Source organism: Leptonychotes weddellii, chromosome 5 (genome assembly GCF_054177405.1).
Source record: "Leptonychotes weddellii isolate Sample4059 chromosome 5, ASM5417740v2, whole genome shotgun sequence".
In the NCBI taxonomy this organism is placed as follows: Eukaryota; Metazoa; Chordata; class Mammalia; order Carnivora; family Phocidae; genus Leptonychotes; species Leptonychotes weddellii.
This window is the reverse complement of record NC_138373.1, coordinates 36,154,741-36,176,050: the sequence shown is the minus strand read 5'-3', so window position 1 is coordinate 36,176,050 and position 21,310 is coordinate 36,154,741. Positions and strand designations below refer to the sequence as shown.

The 21,310-nt window shown below is 39.1% G+C and overlaps 1 protein-coding gene across 14 annotated transcripts in view; it reads right to left on the bottom strand.

Moving 5' to 3' along the window:
• Positions 1–15,995: 15,995 nt before the first annotated feature.
• The window catches only part of ZMYND11 (zinc finger MYND-type containing 11), a 130,634-nt gene continuing 125,319 nt past the window's right edge, over positions 15,996–21,310 (bottom strand). For all 14 annotated transcript variants that reach the window (XM_081820481.1, XM_081820487.1, XM_081820486.1 and 11 more), the window contains one exon: positions 15,996–18,081. In XM_081820481.1, coding sequence (XP_081676607.1) covers positions 17,959–18,081 — 123 coding nt within the window. In that variant the 3' untranslated portion in view covers positions 15,996–17,958. The remainder of the gene's footprint in view (positions 18,082–21,310) is intronic.

Here is a 21,310-nt window from a genome sequence, read left to right as displayed (position 1 = left end):
CATAACATAATAAAAAAAAAAGGCAAAAAAATAAAGATTTTTTTAATTTATTTATTTGACAGAGAGAGAGCATAAGTAGGCAGAGAGGCAGGCAGAGGGAGAGGGAGAAGCAGGATCCCCACTGAGCAGGGAGCCCGATGTGGGACTCGATCCCAGGACCCTGGGATCATGACCTGAACCAAAGGCAGCCGCTTAACCGACTGAGCCACCCAGGCGCCCCATCCATTAGGTTTATATGTAACACCTTATGCATATAACAGTCTCTGTTAAGTTGATAGTCACTCAAGTTTGACCCCATTCTAAAAGCACTAAAATTTTACCGCCTCTCTGCCATGTTTTGTGTATATGCTATTATACTTTACATCCTTTTATTTTGTGACTCCCTTGACTGATTTTTATAGATATACTTGATTTTACTTTTTTGTGTTTTAACCTCCACATGTTTTGTAAGTGATTAATCTACTACTTTTATTATGTTTATATGTACCTGTGAAATTTTTTTCCTTTCTGGGGCTGCCATGGGCTTGAGTTGGGTGAGACCAGTTATTTGGCAGAGAGGCAGTGGCACTGAACTGCAGGGTGCCCTCCCTGTATTGTCCCCTGAGAGGCTTTCATTTGTGGGTGGAGCCTGCCGTCAGACCAGATGTCTGCCCCTAGCATACTGGTAGGGCTGCAGTTGAAGTGGTACATGTGTTTATCTTCTTGTCTCTACAGAGAAGGAGTCACTTTGGAATGGTCCTTTCCACTTTCAGGGCTGCTTGCTTTGAATGGACTCCTACAGAGTGAGGTGCATTGGATAGGGTGGATCCACAGAAGAATGCTGGCTCAGGGCACACTCTTAGCAAACCTAGGTGGGGAGTATTGGTGCTGGTTCCTGCAGGTGTCCATGTATCTAGGTTGTAGTGGGGAGAGAAATGGCACCCAACAGCTCTTTTGTTCTTGGAGAAATCTAGAAATCCCTGCCCCTCCTGTGCACAATCTGAGATTAGTAAATAAATCTTCCTATGTGCCTCACGGTTTTTCACACTGCTCCTTCTGTGCTACAGCTCAGTGGGGTTGTTTGTTATGCTGTCTTTTTAAGGGCAGGGACTCAGTTTCCTATTGCGCTCTATGTCTCCCAGAGCCAAGCCCACTGAATTTTAAAGTTCCGAACGTTAAGCCTTATTGATGGTAAAAACTCATGAAGTTAAGCCTCTCTGGTTTTCAAAGCCAACTCTGATGAGGATTCATCTTCCTAGTGTGGGTCCCCTATGCCTGTGGTGCCTGGTGTGGGGTCTACTCTACCCTCTCCATGCCTGCAGTGTCCCTCCCTCCTGTGGACATTCCTGCAGGTCATTTTGGTCCCAACCACATCCTTGCCCTTTTTACCCTCTTTGATGTGGCCTCTTCTCTACAGTTAGCTGTGGAGAGTCTTTTCTGACAGTCTCCAGGTCTTTTTTTGGGTGATTTACACTGATGTGGATGTTATCTAGGTTTATCTGTGGGATGAGGTGAGCTTAGGATCCTCCTGCTCTGCCATCGTCCCTGGAAGGTTTGCATTTTATTTCTTTTTCTTGTCTGATTGCTGTGGCTAGGACTTCCAGTACTGTGTTATATAAAAGTGGTAAGAATGGACATCTTTGTCTTGTTCCTGATCTTATAGGAAAAGCTAAGTTTTTCACCATTGAGTATGATTGTTAGCTGTGGGTTTGTCCTATATGATGTTGATTATGTTTTTGTATGTTTCCACTAAGCCCACTTTGTTGACAAGTTATACCATGAATGGATGTTGAATTTTGTCAAATGCTTTTTCTGCATCTATTGAGATGATCATTTCGTTTTTATCCTTCGTTTTGTTAACGTGATGTATCATACTGGTTGATTTTTGGGTGTTTGACTGTCTTTGCATCCCTGGAATAAGTCCCATTTGATTGTGGTGAATGATTTTTTTAATGTATTGCTGAATTCATTTTGCTAATATTTTCTTGAGGATTTTTGCATCTTTGTTCAGGATATTGGTCTATAGTTTTACTTTTTTGTATTGTCTTTGGTTTTGCAACGGTATACTGGCCTCATAGAATGAATATGAAAGGTTTCCATCCTCTTCTGTGTTGGAATAGTTTGAGAAGAATGGGTATTAACTTTTTAAAAATTTTTGGTAGAGTTCAGCTATGAAGCCATCTAGTCCTGCGCTTTTGTTTGTTGGCAGTTTTTTGATTACTGATTCAGTTTTATTACTTGTAATCAGTCTGTTTGGAAGTTCTATTTCTTTCTAATTCAGTTTTGGAAGAATGTATGTTTCTGGGAATTAATTCATTTCTTCTAGGTTGTCCAATTTGTTGGCATATAACGTTTTGTAATAGTTTCATATAATCCTTTGTATTTCTTTGGTGTCATTTGTTACTTCTATTTCATTTCTGATTTAATTTATTTGAGTCTGCTCTCTTTCTTTCTTGATGAGTCTGTCTAAAAGTTTATCAAGTTTGCTTATCTTTTAAAAGAACCAGCTCTTGGTTTCATTTGTCTTTTCTATTGATTATTGGTTTTGTTTAGTGTGGAGACATAGTTTAAAGGAGAAACAAACTGTGGGTCCTGGGTAGGGGGGAGGGAGCCATGCTCATGGAGAAGGGTGAGAGAAAAAAGAGAAGAAAGGGAGAGAGAGAGGTACACAGGGGGGAAGGCACAAGAATGCTTCCCCAAAGCCATTGGCTTAGAAAACAAGAGAGGCTGAATTTCATGAGTTCTTGGAACCAGTGGGACTTTAAAGATCAGCAGGCTTGGCTTGGATAGAGTTTTAAAGATCAGCCGGCTTGACTGGGATAGAGCCCAGAGAGTACTGACCTACTCCTGGAGAGAAGGCAGGCAAACAACCCGGGGGCAGACAGTGTGGAAACAGTGATGTGAAGAATACTTGGAGTACATGGGGGGTGGGGGGGTAGTATTCGCTCCTGGCTGTTTTGTTTTGAAGTATTCCATTTATTTCTGCTCCAATTTTCATTGGTTTTTGTTTTGTTTTAATTCTAGTAACTTTGGGCTTTGTTCCTTTTCTCATAGGTGTATGGTTAGATTGTTTATTTGAGGTTTTGCATTTAAGGTAAACCTATATTGCTATGAACAGCTTTTGCTATGTCCCAAGGATTTTAGACCACAGTGTTTTCATTTTCAGTTGTCTCTTTTTACTTTTTATTTCTTCCTTGATTCCTTTTATGTTTTTCAGTATTATGTTGTTTAGCCTCTACGTGTTTGTGTTTTTTTCCAGTTTACTTCTTGTAATCGATTTCTAGTTTCATATTGTTGTGATCAGAAAAGATGCTTGATGTAATTTCAGTCTTCTTAAATTTATTGAAGCCTAACATGTTTTGTGGCCTAACATGTGATCTATCCTGGAGCATATTCCATGTGCATTGGGAATAATGTCTATTCTGCTGTTTTTGGATGGAATGTTCTGTATATATTTGTTAGGTCCATCTGGTCTAATGTGTTGTTCAAAGCCACTGTTTCCTTATTGGTTCTCTGTCTGGATGATCTATCTGTTGAAATAAGTTGGGTCTTTATGTCCCCTACTTTATGTCCCCTGTTAATGTATTACTGTCATTTTCTTTTTGCCTGTTAATATTTGCATTATGTATGTAGGAGCTCCTATGTTGGGTCATTAGATATTTACAATTGTTACATTCTTTTCTTAGATCAATATCATTATGTAATGCCCTTCTTTGTCTCTTGTTACAACCTTTGTTTTAAAGTCTATTTTGTCTGATAGAAGTATTGCTACCCAGGCTTCTTTTCACTTTTATTTGCAAGCAATGTCTTTTTCCATCCCTTCATTTTCAGTCTGTACCTGTCTTCAGGTTTGAAATGAATCTCTTGTAGGCAGCATGTAGATGGATCTTGTTTTTTCTTATCCATTCAGTCACCCTATGTCTTTTCATTGGAGCATTTAGACCATTTAAATATATGTGAAGTTTTGAATAGTTAGTCCAGTCACATTGCCCAAATATGGCGACTATATGAAGAGGTATTCATTGTGACATCATGTTCCCATCTGGTGTCTGTCCTCCATTCCCCATAGCCTATGACAGATAACTATTTATATTAGTATCTGATTTTTCTTCTCCATATTTCTTTATGGGAATATATATTCTTGCTGTCCATTCTAACTCAAAAGGTAGTGTGCCATATATTCTGCACTGTGTTTTCTTTAAAGTTTCCCTGAGAGATCTACTTTTAGGTAGTAGTGTTCCATCCTGTACGTGCACCATAGTTCCATTCCTGTCAATGGACACATAGTCTTGTACGTCTTTTGGAGTTTGAGTCATGTTGAAGCACATGATATTTTTAGTCCACATTATTTCTTCTACTTTAATTTTATTTTTCCTTTTTTTTTTTTTCCATTTCTTAACTGAAACTTTCTGAAGTCAGCCAAGTGAAGGCCTGGAGATAGTCATTCTGCTACGTAGTCTGTTGCCACTAAACAGACACTTTCCCTAGGCATGTTGTACTACTAAAATTACAGGACTAGGAAAGGTTGCTTTGAATTCTAATTGTGCTTAAACTCATTTACTAAAAAAACAAAACAAAAAACAAGCAAACAAAACTACACAACTTATCTCTCATAGTACACTCTCATCTTCATTGTACTCTCTTGTCCTTATCATACAGTACACTCTCAAGTCCCATAGTACTCTCATTCTCATAGTACCCTCTTGTCCTCATTGTACACTCTCGTCCTCATAGTACACTCTTGTGTAGGATGGATTTTTTAATGCAAAAGAAAAAAAAAAAGAAGAAGAAGAAGAAGTCTTTGGAATTTGGATGGGGATTATACCGGATTTGTAGATCACTTTGGGTAATATTGACATCTTAATAATATTGTTTTCCAATCCATGAACATGGGATGCATTTCCATTTATATGTCTTCTTTACATTAATGTCATAGTTTTCATTGTACAAGTCTTTCACCTCCTTGTTTAAGCTAATCCCCTAAATATTTTTTTTTTCTTTTTGATTGTAAATGGAGTTGTTTTCAAAATTTCCTTTTCTTGTTCATTGTTCATGTATAGAAATGTAACTGATTTTAGTGTACTTTGTATTCTACTTTGCTGAATTCATTTGAGTTCCATCAGTTTTTTTGTGGAGTCTTTAGGGTTTTCTAAATACAAGATCATATCATCTATAAAGAGAGATAATTTTGCTTCTTCCCTTCAATTTGGTTGCCTTTTATTTCTTCTAATTGCTCTGGCTATAAGTTTGAGTACTGTGTTGAACACAAGTAGTCATGAGGGCATCCTTGTGTTCCTGATGTAAGAGGAAGGCTTTAGTCTTTCACCATTGTGTATAATGTTCACAGTGGGGTTTTTATGTATGGTTTTCATTATATTAGTTTCCTTCTACTCCTAATTTGTTGAATGTTTTTATCATGAAAGGGTGTTAAGTTTTGTCAAATGCCTTTTCTGAATCAGTTGATATAATCATGTGGGGTTTTTTTCTTTATTCTGATAATGTAGTGTATTACATTAATGGATACTTGTATGTTGAACCATCTTTGTATTCCAGGAATAAATCCTACTTAGTCATGGTGTATCATCCTTTTAATATACTGCTATAGTTAGTTTGCTTGTATTTTGTTCAGAACTTTTGCATCCAGGTTCATGAAGAATATTGATTGTAGTTTTATTTTCTTGTAGTGTCTTTATCAGACTTTCCTAACCAAAAACTATAAAAGAAAACCGTAGACCAATATATCTCACGAACATAGATGTAAAAATCCACAAGAAAATATTAGCAAATCAAATCTAAAATAGTAAGAAAAGAATTATAAAATGACCAAGGGGGATTTATGCTAGGTGTGCATGGCTGCTTCACCATTCAAAATTCAATGAATGTAATTGATCACACCAACAGAATAAAAAATAAAAATCACACAATAAAACATTTGACAATATCCAATACCCATTCATGATAAAAATACTCAGTAAACTAAAAACAGAGGGAAACTTCTTCAACTTGGTCAAGAACATCTGCAAAAAGCCTACAGCTAATATCATACTTCATGGTGAGAAACTCAAAGAGTTACTGCTAAGATCAGGTACAAGGCAGGGATGTCCCCTCTCACCACTCCTTTTCAACAGTGTACTGGAAGTTCTTGCTAATTCAATAAATCAAGAAAAGGAAATAAATGGTATTTACAGATTGGAAAGGAAGACATAAAACTGCTTTGTTTATAGAAGACATAATGGTCTGTGTAGAAAATCCAAAAGAATTGACAAGTCCTGGAACTAATAAGCAATTATAGCACGGTTGCAGGAGATGAGGTTAATATACAAATTCAATTGCTTTTAGACATAGGAGCAATGAACAAGTAGAATTTGAAATTAAAAAACACAATGCCATTTACTTTAGCACCCCCATAATGAAATACTTAGGTGTAAGTCTAAACTATAAGATCTGTATGAGGAAAACTACAAAAGTCTGGTGCCCCGTTTTTCCATTTCTTCGTGTCCTCCTCAATTTCTTTCATAAGTGTTCTATAGTTTTCAGACTACAGATCCTTTACGTCTTTGGTTAAGTTTATTCCTAAGTATCTTATGGTTATTTGTGCAATTGTAAATGGGATAAATTCCTTGATTTCTCTTCCTTCTGCCTCATTGTTAGTGTATAGAAATGCAACTGACCTCTGTGCATTGATTTTATATCTTTCAACTTTGCTGAATTTGTTTATCAGTTTATCAGTTCTAACAATTTTTGGTTGGAGTCTTTTGTGTTTTCTACATAGACTATCATGTTTCTGTGAAGAGTGAAAGTTTGACTTCTTTGCCAATTTGGATGCCTTTTATTTCTTATTGTTATCTGATTACTGAGGCTAGGGCTTCCTGTACTATGTTGAATAGCAGTGATGAGAGTGGGCATCCCTGTCATGTTCCTGACCTCAGGGGAAAAGCTCTCAGTTGTACCCCATTGAGAATGATACTCGCTGTGGGTTTTTCATAGATGACTTTTATGATATTGAGGCATTTTTTTTTAGAAGTAGTGCATCCTTTATTTACAAGATTTATGAAAATGTGCTTATGGCAATAACTTCTAGGTATTTTTTTTATTATGTTAGTCACCATACAGTACATCATTAGTTTTTGATGTAGTGTTCCATGATTCATTATTTGTGTATAATACCCAGTGCTCCATGCAATACATGCGCTCCTTAATACCCATCACCGGGCTAACCCATCCCCCCACCCCCTCCCCTCTAAAATCCTCAGTTTGTTTCCCAGAGTCCATAGTCTCTCATGGTTCGTCTTCCCCTCTGATTCCCCCCCTTCAGTTTTCCCTTCCTTCCCCCTAATGTCCTCCGTGATATTCTTTATGTTCCACATATGAGTGAAACTATATGATAATTGTCTTTCTCTGCTTGACTTATTTCACTTAGCATAATCTCCTCCAGTTCCATCCATGTTGATGCAAATGGTGGGTATTCATCTTTTCTGATGGCTAAGTAATCTTGCATTGTACATATGGACCACATCTTCTTTATCCATTCATCTGTTGAAGGGCATCTCAGTTCCTTCCACAGTTTGGCTATTGTGGACATTGCTGCTATGAACATTGGGGGGCAGGTGCCCCTTCTTTTCACTACATCTGTATCCTTGGGGTAAATACCTAGTAGTGCAATTGCTGGGTAGTAGGGTAGCTCTATTCTTAACATCTTGAGGAACCTCCATACTGTTTTCCAGAGTGGCTGTACCAGCTTGCATTCCCACCAACAGTGTAAGAGGGTTCCCCTTTCTCCACATCCTCACTAACATTTGTTTTCTGCCTTGTCAATTTTTGCCATTCTAACTGGTGTAAGGTGGTATCTCATTGTGATTTTGATTTGAATGTCCCTGATGGCTAATGATGTTGAACATTTTTTCATGTGTCTGTTAGCCATTTGTATGTCTTCTTTGGAGAAGTGTCTGTTCATATCTTCTGCCCATTTTTTGACTTGATTATTTGTTTTTTGGGTGTTGAGTTTGAGAAGTTCTTTATAGATCTTGGATACCAGCCCTTTATCTGTAATGTCATTTGCAAATATCTTCTCCCATTCCGTGGGTTGCCTCTTAGTTTTGTTGACTGTTTCCTTTGCTGTGCAGAAGCTTTTTATCTTGTTGAAGTCCCAAAAGTTCATTTTTGCTTTTGTTTCCCTTGCCTTTAGAGACGTGTTCTGAAAGAATTTGCTGTGGCCGATGTCGAAGAGGTTACTGCCTATGCTCTTCTCTAGGATTTTGATGGATTCCTGTCTCACATTGAGGTCTTTCATCCATTTAGAGTTTATCTTTGTGTATGGTGTAAAAGAATGATCAAGTTTCATTCTTCTGCATGTAGCTGTCCAATTTTCCCAGCAGCATTTGTTGAAGAGACTGTCTTTTTTCCATTGGATATTTTTTTCCTGCTTTGTCGAAGATTAGTTGACCATAGAGTTGAAGGTCCATTTCTGGGCTCTCTATTCTGTTCCATTGATCTATGTGTCTGTTTTTGTGCCAATACCATGCTGTCTTAATGATCACAGCTTTGTAATATAGCATGAAATCAGGCAGCGTGATGCCCCCAGCTTTGTTTTCCTTTTTCAACATTTCCTTGGCAATTAGGTGTCTTTTGATTCCATGCAAATTTTAGGATTGTTTGTTCCAGCTCTGTGAAAAATGTCGATGGTATTTTAATAGGGATTGCGTTGAAAGTAATGATTGCTCTGGGCAGCATAGACATTTTCACAATGTTTATTCTTCTAATCCATGAGCATGGGATGTTTTTCCATCTCTTTGTGTCTTCCTCAATTTCTTTCATAAGTGTTTTGTAGTTTCTAGAGTAGAGATCCTTTATCTCTTTGGTTTATTCCTAGGTCTTTTATGTTTTTTGGTGCTATTGTAAATGAACTGAATGCTCCCATGAAAAGACACAGGATTTCAGATTGGATAAAAAAGCAGGACCCATGGGGCACCTAGGTGGCTCAGTTGGTTAAGTGACTGCCTTCGGCTCAAGTCATGATCCCAGGGTCCTGGGATCAAGCCCCACATCGGGCTCCCTGCTCAGTCGGAAGCCTGCTTCTCCCTCTCCCACTCCCCCTGCCTGTGTTCCCTCTCACACTCTCTCTCTCTGTCAATTAAATAAACAAAATCTTAAAAAAAAAAAAAAAAAGCAGGACTCATCCCTATGCTGTCTACAAGAGACTCATTTTGAACCTAAAGACACCTCCAGATTGAAAGTGAAGGGATGGAGAACAATTTACCACACCAATGGACCTCAAAAGAAAGCCGGGGTAGCAATCTTCATATCAGACAAATTAGGTTTTAAACCAAAGACTGTAGTAAGAGATGTAGAGGGACATTATATCATACGTAAAGGGTCTATCCAACAAGAAAATCTAACAATTGTATCTATGCCCCCAACATGTGAGCAGCCAAATTACATAAACCAACTTATAACCAAAATAAAGAAACATATTGATAATAATGCATTAATAGTAGGAGACTTCAACACTCCATTCACAGCAATGGACAAATCATCTTAAGCAGAAGATCAACAGAGAAACAAGAGATTTGAAGTACACATTGGATGAGATGGACTTCATAGATATATACAGAACATTCCATCCCAAAACAACAGAATACTCATTCTGGAGTGCACATGGAACTTTCTCCAAAATAGACCACATACTGCATCACAAATCAGGTCTCAACCGGTACCAAAAGATGGAGATTATTCCCTGCATATTTTCAGATCACAATGCTTTGAAACTGGAACTCAACCACAAGAAAAAATTTGGAAGGAACTCAAACACTTGGAGGTTACAGAGCGTCCTGCTCAAGAATGATTGGGCCAACCAGGAAATTAAAGAAGAACTTAAACAATTCATGAAAACCAATGAAATGAAAACACTTCAGTCCAAAACCTATGGGATACTGCAAAGGCGGTCCTTAGAGGGAAGTATATAGCCATCCAAGCCTCTCTCAAAAAATTAATCTTCTCTCTTCTTGTAACCTCACTAAAGGTGTGTCAATTTTGTTTATCTTAAAAAAAAAAAAAAGCTCTTAGTTTTGTTGGATTTTTTCTGTTGTTTTTCTCACCTTTATTTATTTCAAATTCAGCTCTTTAATATTTCCTTCCTCTTAAATTTGAGTTTCATTTGATCTTTTTTAGTTCTTTGAGGTGTATTTATTTGAGCTCTTTGTTTTCTTCATATGTGCATTTATTGGTATAAGCTTCCCTCCAGAACTGCTTTTTGCAGAATACCATCAGTTTTGGTGTGTGTTGCTTCCATTTTCATGTTTCTGGATATTCTGTAATTTTCTTTTGATTTCTTCTTTGACCCATTGGTTGTTCCAGAGTGTGTTATTTAATTTGCAGGTATATAGATTTTCTTGCTTTATTCTTATCATTGATTTTTAGTTTCATGCCATTGTGGTTGGAAAAGATACTTGTTACGATTTCAGGCTTCTTAAATTTGCTAATACTTGTTCATACCATCTATCCTGAGGATATTCCATGTGCACTTGAGAAGAATATGTATTTTGCTTCTGTTGGATGGAATGTCTATAAATGTCTTTTAGGTCCATTTGGTCCAATGTGTATGGTTCAAGTGTAGTGTTTACTGGTTAATTTTCCATCTGCATTATCTGTCAGTTGCTGAAAGTGAAGCATTAAGTCCCCCTACTTTTACTGTATTGTCTATTTTTCCCTTCACATCTGTTACTAATATATTTAGGTGCTGCAATGTTGAGTGCATATATATTTACAGTTGTTTTACCTTCTTGATGATTTTCCCCTTTTATATATTGACCTTCATTGTCTCTGGTTACCATTTTTTGCCTAAAGTCTCTTTTGTGTGATAGAAGTATACCTATCCCTGCTTTCTTTTGGTTTCCACTTGTATGGAATATCATTTTCTGTCCCTTTACTTTGAGCCTATGTGTGTCTTCAAACCTGAAGTTGGTTTTTCTAGGAAGCGTATGGTTGAGTCCTATGTTTTTATCCATCCAGCTACTTTGTACCTTTTGATTGGTCAACTCAATCTGTTTACATGTAGAGTTGCTGTTGATATGTAAGAATTTACCAGTGCCATCTTATTGTCTTCTGGTTGTTTTGTATTTCCATTGTTTCTTTTTCACTGTTTTTGCCTACCTTTGCAAATTTTTTATTTTCTCTGGTGGTTTTCCATGTTTCCTTTTCTTTACCTATGAGCATCTACTCTAGGTTCTTGCTTTATGGTAACCAGGAAGCTCACATAAGACATCTCATAGATAAAACAGTCCACTTTTAGCTGATGCTACTTTGATCAGATACAAAAGCTTCACATTTTACTCTCCCCTTTAAATTATTTTGTCATTATCTCTTTTTATATTATGTATTCAGTAACAAATTATAGTAAATATTCTTTGCCTTTATATTATAGTTAAATGGCTAGCACATCATCCTATTACAGAATTAGAGTTTTCCTAAGTCTGATTGTATGTTTTCATATGTTTTTATGTCATAAGTAGTGTCTTTTCACTCCAGCTCGAAGAAATCCTTTCAGCATTTCTTGTAAGGCAGATCTAGTGGTGATGAACTCCCTCTGCTTTTGTTTGGGAAGATCTTTATTTCTCCTTCATATCTGAAGGGTAACTTTGCCAGATAGAGCATTCTTGGCTGGCAGTTTTTTTCTTTCAACACTTTGTATATGTCATTACACTCTCTCCTTTCTGGTGTATAGGGTTTCTGCTGAGATATCCACTGAGAGCCTACTAAAGGTTCCTTTGTGGGTTATAATCTTTTTTTCCTCTGGCTGCTTTTAGAATTCTTTATGTTACTTTTTTTTTTTTTTTACAGTTTCATTATAATATGTCTTAAAAAACATTCTTTTTGCATGGAAATATTAGAGTGATCTATTAGCTTCATGAACTTGGATGTCCAGTTCTCTCCTGGGTTTGGGAAGTTCTCAGCTATCATTTCTTCAAATAAATTTCCTGCCCCTTCCTCCCTTTCTTCTTCTTCTGGAACCCGAATTCTAATATTGTTCTGATTGAATCCCAGAGTTCACATAGGCTTTCTTCAGTCTTTTTCACTGTTTTCTTTGTTCTCCACTAATTGGGTTATTTCAGAATCCCTGATCCTCTGACTCATTCTGTCTTCCATTTGCTCTACTGAGGATGTGCCCTATTGCATTTTTTTCATTTCATGTGTGGAGTTCTCCAATGCCACAATTTCTACTTGGTTCTTTTTTGTGATTTCTGTCTCATTGAATTGTTTTCCTGAGTTTTCTTATAGCTCTTTGAGTTTCTTCAAAACAGCTATTTTTAATTATTTTTTTTAAAGATTTTATTTACTTATTTGAGAGAGAGAGAGAATGAGAGAGAGCACATGAGGGGGGGAGGGTCAGAGGGAGAAGCAGACCCCCTGCCGAGCAGGGAGCCCGATGCGGGACTCGATCCAGGGACTCCAGGATCATGACCTGAGCCGAAGGCAGTCGCTTAACCAACTGAGCCACCCAGGCGCCCGCTATTTTTAATTATTAACTAGGTTGGAAAATTCCATGCTTTTAAGCTTGGTTATTGGAGAATTATCTTTTGATGGTGATGTTTTCTTGATTTTTTTTTCATGTTCCTTATATTTTTTGCATTGTTGTTCTTGCATTTTTTGAAGAAGCAGACACCTCCTTAAATCTTTGTTAGTTGCCTTCAGTATTCTAGTTGTTGCTGTTATTAACTGGGTCATCTTTGTCTTTGGATGGGAACACCTCTTCCAGTCTTCTTGTTCTCCGTGGCAGAATTCTTAAGCTTTATGTCTTCTTTGGTTCTTACAATTCGGCTGACTGGCTACTAGAAACCTCTCTCCTCTTTTCCAGAAGGCAGTGCAATGTTTGCGGTTTCTCCCTTGTCCCAGATCCTGGCTCCTTTCTGATCTCAGAGCTCGCTCTGCCTGCTCTACCAAGGAGCACAAGGAGCAGCTGCAGAGCCCAGGGTTGTGTGGGTTTTGCTCTGGGGAATTGGGGATGCCCTGTAGCTGGTGCAGAGGCCCCCATGTGTTGTGCTCCCAGAGGCTGCCGGTGGACCTCTTGCTGAGTGCAGTCATCAGGAACTGCATCTGCTCACCACCCTTCAATATTCTTCTCTGCGCCTGTCCTCCTCTCCTCCTCCTGCCAGCCATGGAGGTCCCACTTGGGGACTGTAGGTTCGGCAGCTGCATCCTACACCACTGGGGTGGCCAGGGTCTCCTGACCGCTCTCCTCCTCTGCAGCACAGAGGTCACTGCAGCTGCCAGTCAGCCCTGTGCGGTCTTTCCTTGGGGGTGCAAAGCAGAGAACCAAAATGCTTCCAGGGTTCCTGGATTTCTGCAGTCTCTGTTTTCTGGAGGTATCTGGCCAGGTCAACACTCTCCAGGTGTTTTTGCGAATGTGGCAAGAAGGCTTAGGGCAGGCTCTTTGCTCCACTGGTTCCACAGCCCATAGGGAAGTGTGTCTGCCTGTTACCAAATGCACAGGTGGATGAGACTCTTCTGGGCACATGCTGCTGGATCCCACAGCAACCATAAAGGCACTTTGGTTGGTGCATAGATATCTGATTCTATGTTGAACATCTCACTCACCATGATGCTGATGCCAGTCTTGTGTTCCTCTTCTTCTCCTGAACATAATTTCCCTCATGTTTTTCTTTTCCCCTTCATTAACAAACTTCTCAAGAGCAGGTTCTCTAATCTTCTCATACCACCCCCTCTTCTGTAGTCACCGTGCAGTTAACCCTTCATTATTCTCCAGCGCCATGACAGCACCCCCTTTTCCTGTCCTTCAGCTTCCTTAACCACATCAAATCTCTCTCGTTACTCTCCATGACCCTTAACGACGTAGACCTCTTCAGCAAAGAATTTTTTTCAAACTCTGCCTGATTTTAAAAATAATATGCATAGTAAAAGTAGAAAGGAGAAAAATGAGTCATCCCCAAATCAATATTGGGTCTTCTGTGATGCCTTTCTTCTCTAGCCAACTCCTGCTCACCCTTACAGATAAAATTTGTAAGCCTTCCCCAATTCTTCTGCCTTCTAAGTTTTATGGTTTCTCTATATCCTATAGTCTTGTATTTTTTCCTCATTGCACTGAAGTCTGGTTTTTAAGTAGAATGTTGTATGTATTGAATGCCTTCACTAGATCATAAACTATGGGGACAGGAAATGTCTATTCTCCTCGTGATTATATACTCAGCATCTAATACAGATGCTGTAGATCAAATATTTGTTAAACGAGTGAACAAATTAATGCTGTTTACACTGTCTTCTGAATACCCTTAATGTCCTACACCTTCAGTTATACTCTGCCCTGTTCCTGGAACATGGGGACTGTTACCATTGCAAGACTTTATTTAGCCACCTGCAGTCTTCAAGGGGCTGATATTGGGACCATGGGTCTCGACTTTGAGCAGCTCTGGGCCTCAGCTTTCTCTCCACTGTGAGATTAAGAAGTTGGACTGGATAAAAGTGTTCAAACCCTATGTAGAGCCATAGCAATCCCTCGGATCCCTTTCCAGGGCTGCCTAATTGAAATGTCACACTCTAAATCTCAGACTCGGAAACAGACGAGGAGCCTCCCCTCAGCTCAGGTTCTGGCAAATTCTTGTCAGCTGCTGGGTATCGAGTAGGCTCTCGAATATACATTTGCTTAATGAGTACTGCCTACAGGTAAGGCAGGGATGGGGCCTTACTTAAGACAAAGGTCTTTTTTGAGATACTCATCAACCACATGTGAATGAAATGTGGCTGGTCCAGATGGAGATGGCTAAAAGCCTAAAACTATCAACTAGATTTTGAAGACTTGGTGCCAAATAAGCATGTTAAATGTCTCATTAATTGGTATATTATATACTGAAATATTTTGGACATATTAGATTAAGATGTATTATATTGAATGTCACCTGCCCCTTTTAATATGGCTACTAGAAAATTTAAAATTACCTATGTGCCCGACATTAAAGGTTTTCATCTGACAGCATTATTTGTGGTTTTTATTTAGCGCAGTAGCTTTGTTAATGTACATGCCCGTCGACACCCTGCCTCTCTGCTGTGACCCTTGGCCAGCAGAATCAACATCACTCGGAAGATTATGAGAAACGGCAGAACACCAGCTCCACCAACCCCAAACTTACCGGGTCAGACTCTGCGTTTTAGTTGGATTCCCAGGTGATCTGCATGCACGAGTCTGAGAGGGTCTGATTTAGGGTCAACAAGGCCCCTATTGCCTCCCTGCCCATCAAACTTCTGCCTGTCCAATCCCATGGATTAGGGATTTGTAACCTGAGGGACCTGGATCCTTCTGGGGTGTGGGGAGCCTGTAGATGGGCCCTAGGAATCTGTGAAATACTAAAATTTTATGCAGCTCATTTTGTGAATGTAGGTGGCTTTTCATGAAGGGATGGCCATGTCACCAGCACTTGGGAAGTGGTGAGCAGGGCAGATGCTGGGGGTGAGGCCCAGCAACGCCCTAACAAGCTCTCCTGCGATCCTAACTTCCGGAGTCGAGAACCATGGAACGAGGTACTGGTGAGGGCTAAGCCATGCACGTGATGATCTGGGGGGTGACACCGGCCTTCTCAGACATGGGCGTCATGGGATGGAGTTGCAAGATGTGGTCAGTGTTCAGCCGAGCATAAGGGTTAAGAAAATGGGCCTAAATTTTTCACAAAACAGTGAAAGTACTTTGTCTTTTGAAGGCTGATGAAAGTCAACTCAAATGTTTATGTGAATGAGTAAGACCCTCCACAGGAGCTGAAGTCACCGATGGTAAACTACCATGTGATCTGGCTGTGTTTGCGGGTTTCACCCATTCCCCTATAGCAAACCAATTTATTAAAGCCAGTTTTTTTAAATACATTTATTAACCAATGTTAACACATTAAATGAATCTATATATTGCTAGTCAGAGCAGCTTACAAAATGCCAGAATGCATCATAGAACTGGACAGCCACAATGAGTAAATTACAATGTGCATAGTGGCTAAGCTCAACACCTTGATATAGCTTTATGATTTGCAGAAAATTTTTAATAATGATTCCTAAAACAATCAGTTGTAATTTTACCTAAACTTTTACAAAACCAGGCCACAATCTCTTTTTTTTAATTTTGTTTTTTTTTTTTTTTTAACACACAGTTTTCACGCTGTAGTAACTTGGAAATGTGCAACCGTGTCAACGGAGACAAAAAAGCCAAAGTAACACGAATCTTACTTTCATGCAGCTATCAGTTAAATAGTACATACTCTGGAATGATTTTACACCAAAAATATTTCCACAATAACTTGCTCTCATAGGGGTGGATCGAAGTTTTAAAACTTGAAAAACAATCAGAGAAGGTAAGTGTTCTCGGTTACAACGTCTCAGTCAGACCACGGCACCATGGCGACGCTGACGATCACACAGCAATGGGGGGGGAGGGGAACAAGACGCCCAGTCGCTGCCTTATTCAGGCGCGGTGCTGAGTGGGCCGCCAGGCAGCAGCTTGTCGATTAACTCGTGTCACCACCTCAACAGCATCAGGACTGGATGGAGGATTATTTCACAGAAGACTTAGTTACATTTTCATCTTTAGAGTGACCCTGACAAACCTGGAGAAAACTTTTAAAAAGGTTTTCCTCCTGATTCTCTCACTTCCATGGTGTGTAATTGCTTTAATAAATATCAAAGGTCTAAATAAATATTTACAAATTATTTCTCTAACCTTTAAAAATAACTAAATGATAAATGGGAATTTGACTTGGTCTAAGCTCAGTCTTTGAAAAAACAAATGGTGAGATTTAAAAAAAAAAGTAATTTAAGTTTTCCTGGCTGAATTTTATATATCTATGTATAAAAAAATCATTATTCAACTATCGATCCATTCCTATTGGTAATGCTTCTTAATCCAGACATTCCGCAAAATACAGACTTTTTACAAATCACGGCATCTTTAATACAAGAAAATTAACATGCATTATTCTTCATTCTGTGTACAGTGATGGAGTTCATTAGTAGGCAATGACCCATTACTACAAACATAACGGCCTCTGTGAAACTTAAGTGCTTTCTTTCCTTTTAGTATTAATTTACAATATACGAGGTGACACCAGATAATAGGCAATCAGATGATACTTGGGGAGGGAAGGGAAGCATTAAAGAAATTTGTATGCCTCATCTATAATTTCACGGATGGATAAAGGTAGTTTTTGGCTTTTTATTTTTTGTTTATCTTGTTACAAGCACTCACGTTAGGACAAAGATGAAATGTGCAAACTTTAAAATTTAAATATTCATTTTCTCTAAGATCCAGCTCAGTAAAAGATTACCCCAGTTCCCTGCAATTTTAAACTACAAGATCAAAGCTAATAATTTGTTATAAAAGTTATATATTGAAAAGAAATAATGAAAAACACAATTGGGAAATATTTAAGAAAAAATATGCAGGACTAGCACCTGCTGTGTCAACCCTGTTCCCTAAATTCAATCATATACCCACTGGCATAACCAACAGATAATGCCTTTAAACAGTAAATTAAGCTGAACAAAACCAGCTCAACAAGGTTAAGAAATAAATTCCACATCAAGGTAGTATGTTTTATTTCTGAAACAGTTCTGTAGTTCTTACATTCAGATCTATTTTAAATGTGTCTTTGTTAAACTCGCTTGTCTTTACCTGTTGTTTTTTTAAAGATCTGTTGTTAAAGGTTAAAATCTCTGTAAAACCTAAAAATGTTTTAAAATTTGCTGAAAATGCAACAAATTCTCAATTAAAATTTATTTAAAATAATACCCTCCACTGATGTTACTTTTACCCCCTGAAAAACTCCGGAGGAGCATTAACAAAAGATTTAAACTACTGTGCAAAATTTCTTCACGAAAAGTGTTTAAAGGCTGGTGCAAAATGGGAAGCAAATTCTAAACAATTTTGGCTTCTTGGAAACAAAAACCGCTGTGTCTGAGAAGAGTGCGCGCCGGAGGCCCCCGGAAAGCCCGCCTTCATCTTTTCCGGCGACAGGTGCGCTTGTGCTCGGCGTGCCAGTGCTCCTGCTGGCACTTGATGGAGCAGTACGACGTGTTCCAGCAGCAGTGGTACATGGCCTCCTCCTCACAGTTGTAGCACTGCAGGGGAGAAATCGGGGCCGTGGTTAGACCTGCAGGATCCGTGTGGCTCAGCCTTCCACGACTGTCGCCAAGAATATCCGAGTGTGTGGTATGCACCACGCCCAGCAGCCGGGAGCAGGGGGGCCACGGAAGCCGCGGCATTTAGCCCATCACCAGCAAGTGTGAGCGTCCCTGGCACATCAACTTCTCACTCTACTGCTCATTCCCATCAGCATACAAATCTAAAGAGAGGATTCGGGAAAGATGACAGGGTGTGAAGCACCACGCATCTCTCCCCATGTGGACAACTGCATCGACAGAATCGGTCTTAAGTAACTATTCTGGAACTCTGCAGTCTCCTGAAGGCTTCCAATTTCTCGGGGAAGTTGGGGACAGTAAATTCTGATTAATTTTGGTCAATTTCAGCTCTTAGCACAGTAGCAACTGCCTCCCACCTCCAGCCGCATGGTGGCCGCTGTGTATGTGCAGAACTAAGGGCATCGAAGGGGAAGCTTAGAAAGTGTGCACGCCCAAGGAGAGGCTCAGAAAAGACCTGAGAAGTCCTTAAGTTTGTGCCTCAGACGGATTCTCAGCACAAAGACAGCCAAAACAAAAATCAGCGAACCTGAAAAGGCGGAGAAAAGGAGTTCTAGAGTTACCACATAATTAGATTCAAATGTCCAGTGTTCAGCCTCAACAACAAAAAAATGAAGGTATATAAATAGGAACATTCAAAGAAAAAAAAACAACTGTCCCTGAAAAGGGCCTAACAGCAGAGATATTAAAGACTTTAATAGCTGTTTTAAAGATGCTCAAAGAACTAAAGAGAGATGTGGAGAAAGTTAATGATGTGTGAACAAAATGGAAATACCATTAAAAAGAAACCAAAAAGAAAATCTGGAGCTGCAAAGTCCATTAACTGAAACACTGATTCTCTGAAGACAAATCCAAGCAGAACCTGAGGGACTGGGGGATACTGTCCAGTGTCTGGGAACCTCACAGAAGGAGAGAAGACAGGGTAGAGATTATGTGCGGAGATAATGGCTGAAAACTTCTCAATCTGATAGAAGATGTGAACATAAATATCCAAGAAGCTCAAGGAATTCCAAGTCAGAGGACCTCAATGAGACACACATCAAGACACGTTATCTCCAAACTTTCTAAAGCCCAAGTTAAAAGAGAATTCTGGAAGCCTACAAGAGAAACTGTCACATGCAAAGGATCAATATGTTACCATCAGCTTCGTCATCAGAAACTCTGGAGGCCAGAAGACAGTGGGCTGATATCTTCAAAGTGCCAAAAGAGAAATACTGTCAATGCAGAATCCTATATTCAGCAGAACTGTCCTTCTAAACATGAGGGATAAATTTTAAAATTCCCAGATACTCAAAAGCTGAGGGAACTTGTGACCTGCCCTCTAAGAAATGCTCAGGGGAGTCCTACAAGGTGAAGAGAAAGGACACCAGCCAATACCTCAAATTTGTTAAGGGAAACAATAAAGGTTACAGCAGAGATAAATGAAACAGCATAAAAACAATAGAGAAAATCCGTGAAATCCAACGTTGTTTTTTTGTCAATTTTATTAACTTTTAAATCTTTTAACTAGATGGACTGCGAGAACTCAAATTACTAAAATCAGAAATGAAAGTGGGGATCTTACTACTGATTCTACAGAAATATGAAGGATTTTAAGAAAGTACTATTAACTGTTCTGTCTTAGAAAACTTAAGAACTAGATAAAATGGACAAATTCCCAGAAGAATAAAACTTACCAAGACTAACTCAAAGAAATTTAAGCATATTGAATGACTAATAAAAATCTCTCAATAAAAAAGAGCCCTGGGGGCGCCTGGGTGGCTCAGATGGTTAAGCGTCTGCCTTCGGCTCAGGTCATGATCCCAGGGTCCTGGAATCGAGTCCCGCATCAGGCTCCCTGCTCCTTGGGAGCCTGCTTCTCTCTCTCTCTCTGTCTGTCTCTCATGAATAAATAAATAAAATCTTTAAAAAAAAAAAAAAAGAGCCCTGGAATTGCTGGCTACTCTACTAAATTCTAGCATATAGTTAAGGACCAATAGCAATCCTTCCCAAACTTTCCCCTAACACTGTAGTATAGGAAACACTTCCTACCTCATTCTGTGAATCCAGCATAACCTGACACCAAAGCCAGACAGAGACACTACAAGGAACAAAAACTATACATCAGGATGCCTTCTGAACAGTGGGACAGAATCCTCCACAAAAGATTAGCAGCACAGTAAAAGGATTCTATACCAGGACCATGTGGGACATAGTCCTGTGACACAAGAGTGATCCAAAATACGAAAATCGATCTGTAATATGCACAACAACACAACGAGGAAAAAACCCACATGATCATCTCAACTGATGTAGAAAAAGCATCTGACAAAATGCAACACACCCTTTCATGATAAACACTCAACAGGAATAGAAGGAAACTGCCACATATGAAAAACCCACAGCAAACATCACACTCAGTGAAACACTGAAAGTTTTTCCTCTAAAATCAGGAACAAGGCAAGAATGCACCCACTTTTACCACTTGTACTGAGCAGAGTACAGGAAGTTCTAGCCACGGCAACCAGGCAAAAAAATAAAAGAGATCCATACTTGAATAAACTTACCTGTTTGCATATGGTTTGATCTTTAGAGTTTTCTACACCTAAGACTCCAGAACAAAGCTCTTTAGAACAAATGAATACCGCAATGTAGCAGGACGCAAAGTCATAAAATCAGCTGCATTTCTAACAGGAACAATGAACAATCTCAAAAGGAAACGATGAAAACAACTCTGTTTAAAATCGCTCAAAGAATACGTAGGAATTAACTTAACCAAGGAGGGAAAGCCTGCACAACAAACATTACCTAATACCGCTGAAAGGAATTCAAGACATGAACAAATGGAAACCCACCCCGTGTTTGTGGATTGGAGGACATCATACTGTTAAAATGTCAGCAGGACCCAACGCCATCTACAGATTCAGTGCCATCCCTACCAAAATCTCAAACTTTTTCAGATATAGAAAACCTATCCTAAAATTCATGTGGAATCTCAATGGACCCCAAATAGCCAAAATCAACCTGAAGACAAGAAGGAGAAACTGGAGGACTCACACTTCCTCATTTCAAACCTACTACAAAAGCTACAGTAACCAAACCACGTGGTACTGGCATAAAAACAGACAGACGGACGAGGGGAGGTGAACAGAAAGCCCAGAAAGAAACCCTC